General features: G+C 46.3%; 1 protein-coding gene across 2 annotated transcripts in view; it reads left to right on the forward strand.

The window, feature by feature from the left end:
- Positions 1-6,763: 6,763 nt before the first annotated feature.
- FRY (FRY microtubule binding protein) overlaps positions 6,764-17,111 on the forward strand; it is a 364,889-nt gene continuing 354,541 nt past the window's right edge. For both annotated transcript variants that reach the window (XM_082244584.1, XM_082244585.1), the window contains exon 1: positions 6,764-7,149. In XM_082244584.1, coding sequence (XP_082100710.1) covers positions 7,080-7,149 — 70 coding nt within the window. In that variant the 5' untranslated portion in view covers positions 6,764-7,079. The remainder of the gene's footprint in view (positions 7,150-17,111) is intronic.

Consider the following 17,111-nt stretch of genomic DNA (forward strand, 5'->3'; position numbering starts at 1 on the left):
TGTTGAACTTTGTATATGTATAATGGAACCTATGTAATGATGTGACTGTGATATTATTACATATATATTATTACTGTAGTTAGTCATAATTATGTTACGAACAGCACATATTTGTATTCTACAATATAGCAGTACCCACTGCTGCACCTCTGAAGAAGGACTCTACAATATCAGTGTGAAACATGTTAGGTGTCTACATATGATGTATGGCAGCCAGCCTGATGCAATAATAAAAGGCCGTACAATTGCCATACTTTCTTTGATGTAATGGGTACCAGTTTTTATATGTATCCGTTCTCTAGATGGATATAATGTTTATATGTCTTTCTATATGTTTTTTATAATTTAACAATAAAAACAATTTTTTCTATGTTGGTCTGTCTGTCCATGAGGGGTCTTAGATGCAATTCTCTGCATACGATTTTTGCTTTTTATAAAGTCAGGTAGACCTTGAGGAAGTGGCACAGTGTGTATTTATTATGGTCAGGTAGGTTTGAGGTGTCGGGTGATACATAGGTGCACAGTGTTTATGTATGATCAGTCAGGTAGGTATGAGGTGCTGGGTGAGTAGATGAGCCCAGTGTGTATGTGGCATGAGTCAGGTAGGTAAGTAGGTGTCAGGGTGATAGGTGCACAGTGTGTATGTGGTATGATGAGTGAGGTAGGTAGGTGTCAGGTGGGTAGATGGGCATAGTGTGTATGTAGGATGAGTCAGGAAGGTGGGTAGGTGTCAGGGTGATGGGTGCACAGTGTGTATGTGGTAGGATGAGTGAGGTCGGTAGGTGTTGGGTGAGTAGATGGGCACAGTGTGAATGTAGTAGGATGAGTCAGGTGTCAGTTGTGTAGATGGGCATAGTGTGTATGTAGGATGAATCAGGTAGGTAGGTGTCAGGTGGGTAGATAAGCACAGTGTGTACGTAAGATGAGTGAGGTAGGTAGGTGTCAGGATGATGGGCACAGTGTGTAGGTGGTATGAGTGAGGCAGGTAGGTAGGTGTGAGGGTGATGGGCAAAGTGTGTAGGTGGTATGATGAGTGAGGTAGGTAGGTGTGAGGGTGATGGGCACAGTGTGTAGGTGGTATGATGAGTGAGGTAGGTGTCGGGGTGAGTAGATGGGCACAGTGTGTAGGTGGTATGAGTGAGGTAGGTAGGGGTGATGGGCACAGTGTAGGTGGTATGATTAGGTAGGTAGGTGTGATGGGCACAGTGTGTAAGTGGTATGAAGAGTGAGGTGTGATGGGCACAGTGTGTAGGAGGTTTGATGAGGTACGTAGGTGTGATGGGCACAGTGTGTAGGTGGTATGAGTGAGGTAGGTAGGTGTGATGGGCACAGTGTATAGGTGGTATGATGCGTGAGGTAGGTAGGTGTGATGGGCACAGTGTGTAGGTGGTATGATGAGTGAGGTAGGTAGGTGTGATGGGCACAGTGTGTAGGTGGTATGGTGAGGTAGGTGTGATGAACACAGTGTGTAGGTGGTATGATGAGGTAGGTAGGTGTGATGGGCACAGTGTGTAGGTGGTATGATGAGGTAGGTAGGTAGGTGTGATGGGCACAGTGTGTAGGTGGTATGATGAGGTAGGTAGGTGTGATGGGCACAGTGTGTAGGTGGTATAATGAGGTAGGTAGGTGTGATGGGCACAGTGTGTAGGTGGTATGATGAGGTAGGTAGGTGTGATGGACACAGTGTGTAGGTGGTATGATGAGGTAGGTGTGATGGGCACAGTGTGTAGGTGGGATGATGAGGTAGGTAGGTGTGATGGGCACAGTGTGTAGGTGGTATGAGGTTGGTGTGTGTGATGGGCACAGTGTGTAGGTGGTGTGAGGTAGGTAGGTGTTATGGGCACAGTGTGTAGGTGGTATGAGGTAGGTGTTATGGGCACAGTGTGTAGGTGGGATGAGGAGGTAGGTCGGTAGGTGTGTGTGATGGGCACAGTGTGTAGGTGGTATGATGAGGTGTGTAGGTGTCATGGGCACAGTGTGTAGGTGGTATGAGGTAGGTAGGTGTGATGGGCACAGTGTGTAGGTGGTATGAGGTAGGTGTGTGTGATGGTCACAGTGTGTAGGTGGTATGAGGTAGGTGTGTGTGATGGGCACAGTGTGTAGGTGGTATGAGGTAGGTAGGTGTTATAGGCACAGTGTGTAGGTGGTATGAGGTAGGTAGGTGTTATGGGCACAGTGTGTAGGTGGTATGAGGTAGGTAGGTGTGTGTGATGGTCACAGTGTGTAGGTGGTATGAGGTAGGTGTGTGTGATGGGCACAGTGTGTAGGTGGTATGAGGTAGGTGTGTGTGATGGGCACAGTGTGTAGGTGGTATGAGGTAGGTAGGTGTGTGTGATGGGCACAGCGTGTAGGTGGTATGAGGTAGGTGTGTGCGATGGGCACAGTGTGTAGGTGGTAGGTAGGTGTGTGTGATGGGCACAGTGTGTAGGTGGTAGGTAGGTAGGTGTTATGGGCACAGTGTGTAGGTGGTATGAGGTAGGTGTGATGGGCACAGTGTGTAGGTGGTATGAGGTAGGTGTGTGTGATAGGCACAGTGTGTAGGTGGTAGGTAGGTAGGTGTTATGGGCACAGTGTGTAGGTGGTATGAGGTAGGTGTGATGGGCACAGTGTGTAGGTGGTAGGTAGATGTGTAGGTGGTATGAGGTAGGTAGGTGTTATGGGCACAGTGTGTAGGTGGTATGAGGTAGGTGTGTGTGATGGGCACAGTGTGTAGGTGGTATAAGGTAGGTGTGTGTGATGGGCACAGTGTGTAGCTGGTAGGTAGGTAGGTGTTATGGGCACAGTGTGTAGGTGGTATGAGGTAGGTGTGATGGGCACAGTGTGTAGGTGGTATGAGGTAGGTGTGTGTGATAGGCACAGTGTTTAGGTGGTAGGTAGGTAGGTGTTATGGGTACAGTGTGTAGGTGGTATGAGGTAGGTGTGATGGGCACAGTGTGTAGGTGGTATGAGGTAGGTGTGTGTGTGATGGGCACAGTGTGTAGCTGGTAGGTAGGTAGGTGTTATGGGCACAGTGTGTAGGTGGTATGAGGTAGGTGTGATGGGCACAGTGTGTAGGTGGTATGAGGTAGGTGTGATAGGCACAGTGTGTAGGTGGTAGGTAGGTGTTATGGGCACAGTGTGTAGGTGGTATGAGGTAGGTGTGATGGGCACAGTGTGTAGGTGGTAGGTGTGTGTGATGGGCACATTGTGTAGGTGGTATGAGGTAGGTAGGTGTTATGGGCACAGTGTGTAGGTGGTATGAGGTAGGTGTGTGTGATGGGCACAGTGTGTAGGTAGGTAGGTGTTATGGGCACAGTGTGTAGGTGGTATGAGGTAGGTGTGTGTGATGGGCACAGTGTGTAGCTGGTAGGTAGGTAGGTGTTATGGGCACAGTGTGTAGGTGGTATGAGGCAGGTGTGATGGGCACAGTGTGTAGGTGGTATGAGGTAGGTGTGTGTGATAGGCACAGTGTTTAGGTGGTAGGTAGGTAGGTGTTATGGGCACAGTGTGTAGGTGGTATGAGGTAGGTGTGTGTGATGGGCACAGTGTGTAGGTGATATGAGGTAGGTAGGTGTTATGGGCACAGTGTGTAGGTGGTATGAGGTAGGTGTGTGTGTGATGGGCACAGTGTGTAGCTGGTAGGTAGGTAGGTGTTATGGGCACAGTGTGTAGGTGGTATGAGGTAGGTGTGATGGGCACAGTGTGTAGGTGGTATGAGGTAGATGTGTGTGATAGGCACAGTGTTTAGGTGGTAGGTAGGTAGGTGTTATGGGCACAGTGTGTAGGTGGTATGAGGTAGGTGTGATGGGCACAGTGTGTAGGTGGTATGAGGTAGGTGTGTGTGATGGGCACAGTGTGTAGGTAGGTAGGTGTTATGGGCACAGTGTGTAGGTGGTATGAGGTAGGTGTGTGTGATGGGCACAGTGTGTAGGTGGTATGAGGTAGGTAGGTGTTATGGGCACAGTGTGTAGGTGGTATGAGGTAGGTGTGTGTGATGGGCACAGTGTTTAGGTGGTAGGTAGGTAGGTGTTATGGGCACAGTGTGTAGGTGGTATGAGGTAGGTGTGATGGGCACTGTGTGTAGGTGGTATGAGGTAGGTGTGTGTGATTGGCACAGTGTGTAGGTGGTAGGTAGGTGTGTGTGATGGGCACAGTGTTTAGGTGGTATGAGGTAGGGGTGATGGGCACAGTGTGTAGGTGGTAGGTAGGTAGGTGTTATGGGCACAGTGTGTAGGTGGCAGGGGCGTAACTACAGGGGTTGCAATCGCTACCGGGCCCCATGCTCCAGGGGGCCCGGTAGCAAACCAGTGGGTGAACTTCTAGGATCTCAAAGGTCAAACTTGCGACCGGGCCCTGGCATTTCACCACTGTGGGGAGGCCCCAAGATTGCAGGAAGGGGGCCCACTGCAGAACTTGTGAAAGGATCCTGATGCGGGACCATAATAAAAGGCCATGCAATGAGATTAAAGAGCCCCAGAATTAGTGGGAAGAGCCCCGGGCTTGAAGGGAAGGGCCCCGGCCAGGGGTCTGGGGGGCCTTTCATGGTTTCTTGCATCGGGGCCCTGAAGGTTCTAGTTACGCCTCTGGTAGGTGGTATGAGGTAGGTGTGTGTGATGGGCACAGTGTGTAGCTGGTAGGTAGGTAGGTGTTATGGGCACAGTGTGTAGGTGGTATGAGGTAGGTGTGATGGGCACAGTGTGTAGGTGGTATGAGGTAGGTGTGTGTGATGGGCACAGTGTGTAGCTGGTAGGTAGGTAGGTAGGTGTGATGGGCACAGTGTGTAGGTGGTAGGTAGGTGTTATGGGCACAGTGTGTAGGTGGTATGAGGTAGGTGTGATGGGCACAGTGTGTAGGTGGTATGAGGTAGGTAGGTGTGATGGGCACAGTGTGTAGGTGGTATGAGGTAGGTGTGTGTGATGGGCACAGTGTGTAGCTGGTAGGTAGGTAGGTGTGATGGGCACAGTGTGTAGGTGGTAGGTAGGTGTTATGGGCACAGTGTGTAGGTGGTATGAGGTAGGTGTGTGTGTGTGATGGGCACAGTGTGTAGGTGGTATGAGGTAGGTAGGTGTTATGGGCACATTGTGTAGGTGGTATGAGGTAGGTGTGATGGGCACAGTGTGTAGGTGGTATGAGGTAGGTGTGTGTGATAGGCACAGTGTTTAGGTGGTAGGTAGGTAGGTGTTATGGGCACAGTGTGTAGGTGGTATGAGGTAGGTGTGATGGGCACAGTGTGTAGGTGGTATGAGGTAGGTAGGTGTGATGGGCACAGTGTGTAGGTGGTATGAGGTAGGTGTGTGTGATGGGCACAGTGTGTAGCTGGTAGGTAGGTAGGTAGGTGTGATGGGCACAGTGTGTAGGTGGTAGGTAGGTGTTATGGGCACAGTGTGTAGGTGGTATGAGGTAGGTAGGTGTGATGGGCACAGTGTGTAGGTGGTATGAGGTAGGTGTGTGTGATGGGCACAGTGTGTAGCTGGTAGGTAGGTAGGTGTGATGGGCACAGTGTGTAGGTGGTAGGTAGGTGTTATGGGCACAGTGTGTAGGTGGTATGAGGTAGGTGTGATGGGCACAGTGTGTAGGTGGTATGAGGTAGGTAGGTGTGATGGGCACAGTGTGTAGGTGGTATGAGGTAGGTGTGTGTGATGGGCACAGTGTGTAGCTGGTAGGTAGGTAGGTAGGTGTGATGGGCACAGTGTGTAGGTGGTAGGTAGGTGTTATGGGCACAGTGTGTAGGTGGTATGAGGTAGGTGTGATGGGCACAGTATGTAGGTGGTATGAGGTAGGTAGGTGTGATGGGCACAGTGTGTAGGTGGTATGAGGTAGGTAGGTGTGATGGGCACAGTGTGTAGGTGGTATGATGAGGTAGGTGGGTGTGTGATGGGCACAGTGTGTAGGTGGTAGGTAGGTGTGTGTGATGGGCACAGTGTGTAGGTGGTAGGTAGGTGTGTGTGATGGGCACAGTGTGTAGGTGGTAGGTAGGTGTGTGTGATGGGCACAGTGTGTAGGTGGTAGGTAGGTGTGTGTGATGGGCACAGTGTGTAGGTGGTATGATGAGGTGTGTGTGTGTGATGGGCACAGTGTGTAGGTAGGTGTGTGATGGTGATGGGCACAGTGTGTAGGTAGTATGAGTTAGGTCGGTAGGTGGGTGTGTGATGGGCACAGTGTGTAGGTGGTAGGTAGGTGTGTGATGATGATGGGCACAGTGTGTAGGTGGTATGATGAGGTAGGTGTTATAGGCACAGTGTGTAGGTGGTAGGTAGGTGTGTGATGGTGATGGGCACAGTGTGTAGGTAGTATGAGTTAGGTCGGTAGGTGGGTGTGTGATGGGCACAGTGTGTAGCTGGTAGGTAGGTGTGTGATGGTGATGGGCACAGTGTGTAGGTGGTAGGTAGGTGTGTGATGATGATGGGCACAGTGTGTAGGTGGTATGATGAGGTAGGTGTTATAGGCACAGTGTGTAGGTGGTAGGTAGGTGTGTGATGGTGATGGGCACAGTGTGTAGGTAGTATGAGTTAGGTCGGTAGGTGGGTGTGTGATGGGCACAGTGTGTAGCTGGTAGGTAGGTGTGTGATGGTGATGGGCACAGTGTGTAGGTGGTAGGTGTGTGATGATGGGCACAGTGTGTAGGTGGTAGGTAGGTGTGTGATGATGATGATGGGCACATAGGCCGTGTCTCTGTCCCGTTCTGCGGCTGTGCGGTTCCTGGCTCTGTTCGGACGTCACTGTCAGCTCGGAGGTTGCGCCGTACCGCAGCAGTGATGTAGTTGGCTGTGCTGTGCTGCCGATGCTGAATATCGCTCTCAGTAGCAGTAGCCGTGTTGTGTAGAGGAGGTGCGGACACCCAGCTCCCCCCATCCTCCTCCCATCCAGTGACACCGGATTTGTGAGCGGGGAGAAGAAGGAGCCGTCCCCGGAGCAGACAATGAGATGAGAGGCGCTGATCCGTGGCCGGCCATTGACAGGCTGCAGTGAAGGAGAACCGGAGGAGGAGGAGGACGAGGAGGACGAGCATCTGCTGTGTAATGAGGAGCACCTAGGAGGGAGAGACTCTTCATTTCCTCCACACATCAGCACCTGAGGAGGAGGAGGAGGAGGAGGAGGACATGGCCAGCCAGCAGGACTCGGGCTTCTTTGAGATCAGCATTAAATATCTGCTGAAATCCTGGAGCAACGGTGAGTGTGCCCATCCATCCATCCATCCATCCATCCATCATCCCTGTCCTGGGGGTCTGATAGCTGGCTGGCAGTGCTGGCACAGGCCTGGCTCCTGGGCTGGTGGCAGCTTGTGATCTCCAAGGTGTGGTGGGAGAAGAAGCCTCACTCCACTTCTTGTATATAGATGGTGCCATTGCTTGGTGCTTTGCTGGGCATCACCTTTGCCCCTTCCTCCACACCAGGGTCCAGGGCTCGCAGCTGGTTGTGAACACCATGGGTTTGATTAAAGTTGCAGCCAATCCAAGGTTATGCTCACACATTAGGTCGGTGCAATTGAAAAGTGTATGGTGGTTGCCAAACTTCACCTTTGCACCTTATTCCATGCCAGGGGGGGTCCTGGCCTTACAGCCATTTGTGAGCCCAATGGGCTTGTTTATTTATGCAGCCAATCAGATTGAAGGATAGGTTCACGCCATTGTTTTTTTGGTGCGCTAACATGCATTGCATTAGGCAACCCATTTCAAATAAATGGAATGGCAGCTTGGCCCAATGTCCCAGAACACGGACATACACCTGTACTGGCGGCACACACTACTATGTTGCTGCACTGCAACACACACCATTCAGGATGTACATTTCCTAGGATCATTGTTACTCTATAGTAGGCATTCTCAACCCGGGTTCCATGGAATCCTAGGGTTCTTCCAGAGGTTCCTAGGGGTTCCTTCAGAGTTCCAAGTCCCTTGCCTTCTGGCAGAGCCAGTAGCATGACACCACTGATCTTTTCAGCTGCCAGTAAGGGGGGCATTCTTCCTAATGACCCCCAATGGACTATTACTAGCAGAGGTTTCCTGAGATCTAAAAATGACTTCAAGGGTTCTTTGGGGTAAAAAAGTTGAGACCGGGTGCTCTACAGAATTTTGGAATATTAATTGAGAGCCCGTTCACACCAGAATGTGGTGCGGAAAACCTGCATTCCATACACCTTTCCACACTGCAATTGTGATCTTCAGCGGGTGGCAATGTTTAGTTAACAACAACCCAGACACAGGTTTTGCGAGTTTCCAGAAGTAGTGCATGCTCTACCTTTGGTGCACATCACAATGAATTGGCTCAAATGGCACTGCCCTGAACCACATGAGGAACACACAAAGTGGCCCCAAACCCAGTAATAAATAAAAATGTTAAATAAAAATGTTAAATTTGGCTCAGGTGTAGACGCACCTGTATAGATCGAGTCACACCGATCTTTAGAATGGTCCGTCCATAGGCACAACATGCCATGTGGCAGAATGAATGGCACTGCACCAACCAAGCACATATGATGTGCTTTGCCACGCATGTTGCAGAAATGTGTGAACCAAGCCTGTAATTCAGGTTACTGCAATTTGCACCTGGTTTTGGATTTTATCATTTTCTTTTTCCTGTCTTTACCAGCAGGAATATATATATATATATGTGTGTGTGTGTGTGTATGCGTATATATATATATATATATATATATATATATATATATATATATATATATGTATGTGTGTATATATACATATATATGTGTATATATATATATATATATATATATATATACAGGATTTATATGGCACCACCAGTTTGCGCATCACTTTGCTAAATAAAGAATGAGACAGTCTCAGAGTCTGCACAGATACAATTCAGTGTAGGAGAGTCAGGAGTGCCCTGCTCCTGGGAGCTTACAATCCAAAGGCTAGCTGCATTTATACGGCAATGAATGCCTAATTGACCCAGATCGTATTGTCGATGGGGGAGGGGGGGTAGTCACTCATGCCTTAATATTTCTTTAGGGCTGCATTCACACCTATATACTGTATATGTGCATTGGAAGGAAAGCGCCTTCTGCATGTCTCCCAACACGCATACACTGCAAACATGCCCAGGGATCACCAGAGAGGGCATGATGGGGTAATTGAGGACACCTGGCATGATGTGGCTATGGACCATTCTATAGATTGACATAGATCACTGTGTACAGGTGTGTCCACATAGACATGGCAACGGTCCATAGTTTACCATTTGTTCTCATTGAGCTTAATGAATATTTAAAAATGATGAAAGTAGATACTTTACATCATTGTCCAAGCTGATTATTTCACTCCCATGGTTTATAATATCAGATCATTGGGAAGAGCAAGTACACCTAAAATAAGAATAAAAACATGTACACAAAGGGAAATCGGTACAGCCACTTCGTAGCAGAACCCGTTTCTAATTTTTGTGTATATTTAATATCGGTGGATAAGTTAGTGTTGGAGTTGTCAGAAGAGCATCAATGACCCCTCCTCTGACTCCTGTTGGTTTATTTCTTTATTTTGGTATAATGATTTTTATTGGATTTTCTATTTTGATAAAACAAATACATACAAAACCCAACATGCAGGTTGTGACATCAACCTATCAGACAATAAACTTTATAAAAGAAACGCCAATTGCTTAATTAAATATAAATTTAAGAGTGACATGCATTAACCCTCTGCAACCAGTGACAACTCCTCTATACAGGTGTCACAGGATTATTTCTCTTGATGTCGGATTATTTAATGTACTGTGATCTATTAATACATACACTATGACTGGAATGTAATTTATCCTGATACAGTCTTGGAGGGACAACAAGACTCAGCATGCCTGCATTTTTGGCTGCACATCCATGCTGGGACTTGTAGGTTCCCAAAGGCTGCCTTAGTTTTCAATCCCGTCTGATTGGGACTTTGTAATTTAATCAGGACAACCTTGTTTGTTTGAGCACGTTCATGGTGAGACTTCCCAATGACTGTGCACTGCCTTTCACAATGTAAACAAGCAAACGCCATCAATTGCAGGTCTCCTTTCATTACACAAAAGCCTTGACATCAGCAGTTTTTAAGGGTCCATTTACATTTGTGTGGTGCGTCCACACACTGTAATGTGCATTGCTTTGACGCAACCCATTGAAATATAATAGGATTTTGATGCATCAAAACACATAAAAAGAAACGTATGCTGCAGTGCACTATGGCATTGCAGTGCATGTGAATTGACTTGGTGGGGTTGACTCAATGAAGGCAAATAGACTGCACTTTGAGAATGCAATTGCACTTTGCAAGGGAATTTGTTCCAGAGGGGAAGGTCTGCTGACTTCATCACCCAATCCTGTGTAAGCAAAACTGCTATTTATTTATGTTCCTTGCATGTGATTGGGTATTCTTTGCAAAGTGAAGCTTCAGCTCATTTACTAAGCTATGGCACAAATGCCCTTGCAAAGTGCACAGTCTTATTTGTCATTAGTAAATCACCCCCCCCCCCCATGTGTTGGGGTTCTATTTAAAATGCACTGCATTGGGCCAATGCATGTAATGTGCGTTACCGCACGGTGAGTTAATACGCACACTCCCACAGCAGGGTTGCCACCTCACCCCTTTAAACCTGAGCACATATTAATTATACAGGTTCTGAGGCTGATATATTGCACATAAGGCCTCTTTCACGCGGGCACATCGCCCAACGGAGTCCGTTCTGCTCAGCGGGAGATCGATCCGCCGATCCCCGCTGAGCAAGCGGATGAAAGCTCAGTCTCTGCTCTGTGTGCAGAGATGGAGCTGTGAGATCTCCGCTGTCCTCTATGGGGAGATCGGACAAGAACGGACTGCCTGTCCATTCTCATCCGATTCGATCCTCCAGACGGATAGAAAATAGGGTTTCCATCTGTCCGGATTTCACAGACAGGATCGGATCGGAGAGCAGCGAGTGTCAGTGGACATGTCACCGCTGACATCCGCTGCCCAATAGGGATGCATGGAGGATCTGATCAGGTCCGCCTGAAAAACTGACAGGCGGATCGGATCGCCCATGTGAAAGGGACCTTAGGCACTAAGTGAGTTTAATTACCACCTTAGATTGTAAGCTCCTTGAGGACAGGGACTGATGTGAATGTGCAATGTATATGTAAAGCGCTGCGTAAATTGACAGCGCTATACAAGTACCTGAAATAAATAAAATAAATACCTTAATCAGCCACAGAACCTGTGTAATTAATGTGTGTCCTGATTTAAAGGGATGAGGTGGTAACCCTATCCAACAGTGCATAAATGTTCATCGGCCCTAAAGCTAGATTCACACTTGTGCAGGTTCGGGACAGCATCTAAATCGCATCTGTTCCCGCACTTGCATCCATGTGTAGCCAAACCACACTGTTTCTATGCAGACACGCAGGGTTGCCATTAATTCTTAATAGCACTCCCACGCATCTGAAAATGCAGTGCACCTTCGGTTGTGGGAAGTCCGATGATGCTTTTTTTGATTTTTTTTTTTTTCTCTGGCTGCGTTTTAACAAAGATACGCCAAGAATTCCTTGAAAGGGTCCAAAGCTTTATTCTGTGATCACATAATAAATATGTAGCAATGTTTCAGGCCCCCCCTATCAGGCAAGTGACACTGTCACTGATGAAGGGGCCGAGTGGCTGTGAAATGTTGCTACATATTTATTATGTGACCACGGAATAAACCTTTAGACCCTGTGGAGGAATCCTTGGTGTGCTGATGACATTTTCTTCACTTTGAGTATCCACGGTTTCCAGCCTTTGATCATTACAGCACGCGGCATTACTGAACTGCCGGTTATCTTGAATGTGTGCGTGGGGAATATTGCGCTTCGATTTAACGAAGATGCAGGAACCTTTTACCTGCATGAAACGCAGGCAGAGCAGCCTATTCAAATAAATGGACAGCCGTGCCCATGCTAACTTGGCTTGCAGAGCCGCTTCGGAACCTCACCTAGGTGTTTTACCACTTGCAGTGAAAGTTACATTAAACACGCCAGCCAACAGTGCACAGCTATCCTAAATTTATTTATATCATATTTTTAGAGCTGTGTTCAAACTGGTGATTTGTCAGCACTGGTTCTGGTTTATTTATATTATGTATTCCATTTTTTTTATTGACAGTATTTTTTTTTTCACTGTTTTTAATTAACATTCATGATATTGTTTCATTTACAGTATTTATTATATTGTTTTGGTTTTAATGTGCTTTTCATTTCATCTTTGTTTGCACGGCTGTGCTGCATAAGCCCACATGTTCCTGGTGTTTACATTTCTGCACCTCCGCTGTATACGAGGTTAGAAAATACGTCTGAGAATTTCACCTGGTACTGTACTGTTTATTTTGTGCTGGCCATACGCACATCAATAGATCATTTTTTGGTTGGAGTTTCCAGCTGTATTAGTATTTTCTTTCAATGTGTCGCATGTTTTTTTTACTCAATACTATTTTTATTTCTGAATGAGATAAAGCCGTGATGGTCAACGTACGTGATAATGGGGGCCTCAAGCTTGGCCTCTGACATCACCACAATGAGATGTTCAGAGACTGCAGATATGATGGAAGAGATGGTCAGAGGCTGCAGAAATGATACAAGCGATGGTCAGAGACTACAGACATGATACAAGAGATGGCCAGAGACTGCAGACATGATACAAGAGATGGTCAGAGACTGCAGACACGATACAAGAGATGGTCAGAGACTGCAGACACGATACAAGAGATGGTCAGAGACTGCAGACACGATACAAGAGATGGTCAGAGACTGCAGACACGATACAAGAGATGGTCAGAGACTGCAGACGTGACACAAGAGATGGCCAGAGACTGCAGACATAATACAAGAGATGGCCAGAGACTGCAGACATGACACAAGAGATGACCAGAGACTGCAGACATGATACAAGAGATGACCAGAGACTGCAGACATAATACAAGAGATGGTCAGAGGCTGCAGACATGATACAAGAGGTGGCCAGAGACTGCAGACATGATACAAGAGATGGCCAGAGACTGCAGACGTGACACAAGAGATGGCCAGAGACTGCAGACATGACACAAGAGATGACCAGAGACTGCAGACACGATAAAAGAGATGGTCAGAGACTGCAGACGTGACACAAGAGATGGCCAGAGACTGCAGACATGACACAAGAGATGACCAGAGACTGCAGACATGATACAAGAGATGACCAGAGACTGCAGACACGATAAAAGAGATGGTCAGAGACTGCAGACGTGACACAAGAGATGGCCAGAGACTGCAGACATGATACAAGAGATGACCAGAGACTGCAGACACGATAAAAGAGATGGTCAGAGACTGCAGACGTGACACAAGAGATGGCCAGAGACTGCAGACATGACACAAGAGATGACCAGAGACTGCAGACATAATACAAGAGATGGCCAGAGACTGCAGACATGACACAAGAGATGACCAGAGACTGCAGACATGACACAAGAGATGACCAGAGACTATAGACACGATACAAGAGATGGTCAGAGACTGCAGACGTGACACAAGAGATGGCCAGAGACTGCAGACATGACACAAGACATGACCAGAGACTGCAGACATAATACAAGAGATGGCCAGAGACTGCAGACATGACACAAGAGATGGCCAGAGACTGCAGACACGATACAAGAGATGGTCAGAGACTGCAGACGTGACACAAGAGATGGCCAGAGACTGCAGACATGACACAAGACATGACCAGAGACTGCAGACATAATACAAGAGATGGCCAGAGACTGCAGACATGACACAAGAGATGGCCAGAGACTGCAGACACGATACAAGAGATGGTCAGAGACTGCAGACGTGACACAAGAGATGGCCAGAGACTGCAGACGTGACACAAGAGATGGCCAGAGACTGCAGACATGATACAAGAGATGGTCAGAGACTACAGACCTGATACAAGAGATGGCCAGAGACTGCAGACATGATACAAGAGATGGTCAGAGACTGCAGACATGATACAAGAGATCGTCAGAGACTACAGACACGATACAAGAGATGGTCAGAGACTACAGACACGATACAAGAGATGGTCAGAAGCTGCAGACATGATACAAGAGATGGTCAGAAGCTGCAGACATGATACAAGAGATGGCCAGAGACTGCAGACATAATACAAGAGATGGTCAGAGACTGCAGACATGATACAAGAGATGGCCATGAGACTACGGACATGACACAATAGATGGCCAGAGACTGCAGACATGATACAAGAGATGGCCATGAGACTGCAGACATGCACAGCGAGAGGGTCAGAGACTGCAGACATGGTGGAATTGGGGAAAAAAAAAAAAACGTTTAAACATAGACTGTTAATGAACCGGTCTTATAATTTCTAATGTAATTAGACCTAATAAATATTTAGATTGATGAACAATTGGATTGAAAAGTGTGGGTTATAGTAGATGCCGCATAATTCGGACAGGCGTACAATTATACAGTATATTATAGCGTTTAAGTGATTGTAACAGAATCCTCTTCTAGGCTCCCCTGCTGGTGCTCCTGCTTTCCAATCGCCCCCCATAGCAAGCCGCTTGCTATGGGGACACTCATGTGGGCTCAGTCCCGAGCCATACTGTGTGCGTCTATTGAAACAGAGTGTGGCTCAGCCCCACCCCCCTCATCACTGGATTTGATTGAGATCAGCAGCAGCCAATGGCCTCTTCTGCTCTCACTGAGCGCAGTGAGGGGGGAAAGTGCAGCTCTGGATCAAGTTCAGGCTCTAGAAAGTATTTGGGGGGGGGGGGGGCTGCGGCTAAAAGGTTTCTTACCTTATTGCAGAGAATGCCTGCCTTTATGACTACTTTAACTATTGTAAAACTATCCAGATGAGATGAATCTCTCTATCCCTCAGGCAGTATATCAGCAAGATCTGCACACTGGAATTCTTGCATCTGCTTTGTCCATGCTGTGGCATTTTTTTTTTGGGTATCCATGCTTTTTAGTACAATGACGCATATTATTTTTTACAAATATTTATGGACCCCCCCTTCCCAAAAAAAAGATATAGTTTTATGACTTAACAAATAATATGTAAAAGATTACATTTTACTTTTTTTTTTTTTTAATTAGCATTATATGATTTAGAACAACAAAGAAGAAACTTATGTAAAACAAAGTAAAGAGATTTCAAACAAACTTGAGCCCATCAGAGTTCTACCTCACATCGGGGGCCCCATTAAAGGTCCCCTTACATCAGAGTTCTACCTCACATCAGGGTCCCCATTAGAGGTCCCTACTTACATCAGAGTTCTACCTCACATCGGGGGCCCCATTAGAGGTCCCCTTACATCAGAGTTCCCCTCTGAGCCCTTTACAGCAGAGTTCCCATACATATGCCATGGCAAAAATACCCCCCTTCTCCAGTCTCAGGCCTTTTATGGGTTAAACAGGTGGGGATGAGGTGACACAATGCCTCCTCACCACCTGTCCTAGGCCTCTGAAAAGTGTTTTTTTTTTAAGTGTTTCATCATATATTCATGTGACCTTCAGTCATGGAAACTATTCCTTATTTTATGCAGCGAATAAGCAGATATACATTGTGTGTGTGTGTGTATATATATATATATATATAGTGTGTGTATGTGTGTATATATATATAGTGTGTGTATGTGTGTATATATATATATATATATATATATATACATAGTGTGTGTGTGTGTATGTATGTATATACATTATGTGTGTGTGTGTGTGTGTATATATGTGTGTATATATATATATATATATATATATATATTTATTTATTTTATTTTCTGGCGTATAAGACTACTTTTGAACCTCAAAAAAATCCCCCAAAGATGGGAGGGTCGTCTTATACGCCGAGTATAATATCTCCAAGGTAACCTAAGTATAAGTATTACCGGTAGATGTAATCTCTCAAGACGCTGGCTGTGTGGGAATCCTGTACCGGTATACCGTATGTACCGTAGCTTCGGCTACATACAGTGTACCGCACTGAGCCAATCAGGGAGAGCGATGTATTCTATTATTGAATGCAAAGCCTGCTCGGATTGGCGAAATAACATCAGCCCGCCTCTCTGACTCTGCCAATCCGAGCAGGCTTTGCATTCAATAATAGAATACATCGCTCACTGTGATTGGCTCAGCGCGGTATACTGTATGTAGCCAAAGCTACGGTACATACGGTATACCGGTACAGGATTCCTGCACAGCCAGCGTCTTGAGATTACATCTACCGGTAATACTTAGGGTACCTTGGAGATATTATTAGAGATTATATGTATTACAGTACTTGGGGTACCTTGGAGATCTATGAGAAATCTGATGTTTTTCAATGGTGTTGCCTTGATTCGGAAGGGAGGTAGTCTTATAAGGCGAGTATAGCCCAAAACCTACGTTTTATCTTGAAAATTAGGGGGGTCGTCTTATACGCCCAGTCGTCTTATACGCCGGAAAATACGATATATAGTGTGTGTATATAAATATATATTGTGTGTGTATGTTTGTGTATATGTATGTGTATATATATATATAGTGTGTGTCATTATTTTTTTTTTTTTTACAGTATTAGGCAAACCAGACAGCTTAGTTCTGGTATGCACAAACCTCGACTTAAACCTTACTACTGCAGGACGGAAGAATATTTAGATACAGACCACATATGCTTATTCTGTATCTTCTTAATTCCATAAATTCCCTGCATATTATGTTGCTGAAAAATGTTTCCTGCATGCTTGTGGATTTACAGAACTTTCTGGTAAACTGCAGTATTTGTCTGTATGTTGTATGAAGATGATTATCATGATTCATAACCTGATTTTGCGTCTGAATTTTAAGGATTAACCTAGGGACATATTTACTGCAGGTGAATCAATCACTGTCATATAAAACACAGGCATCAGGTAATACACCTGCAGTGAATGATTGGTAAATGTCACATTGACTCCTCTAGGCCCCATGCACACAGGGAGTTTAAAAATAAAAAAGCTGCAAAGCCAGTATCGATGCCAGGAAAAAGTGGCTGTAAAAACATGCTTTTAGAAGTGATCCACATTGGCGTTAATGCGTGTTAGGGTTACTAAACCCACAACAGTAAAATCAGTCTGAATATGCAGTAAAGGATGTTTGTTATACTCACTGTGGAACCTAAGGGGTAAAT

The sequence above is a fragment of the Pelophylax lessonae genome, assembly GCF_965119305.1.
Source record: "Pelophylax lessonae genome assembly, chromosome: 2".
NCBI lineage: Eukaryota > Metazoa > Chordata > Amphibia > Anura > Ranidae > Pelophylax > Pelophylax lessonae.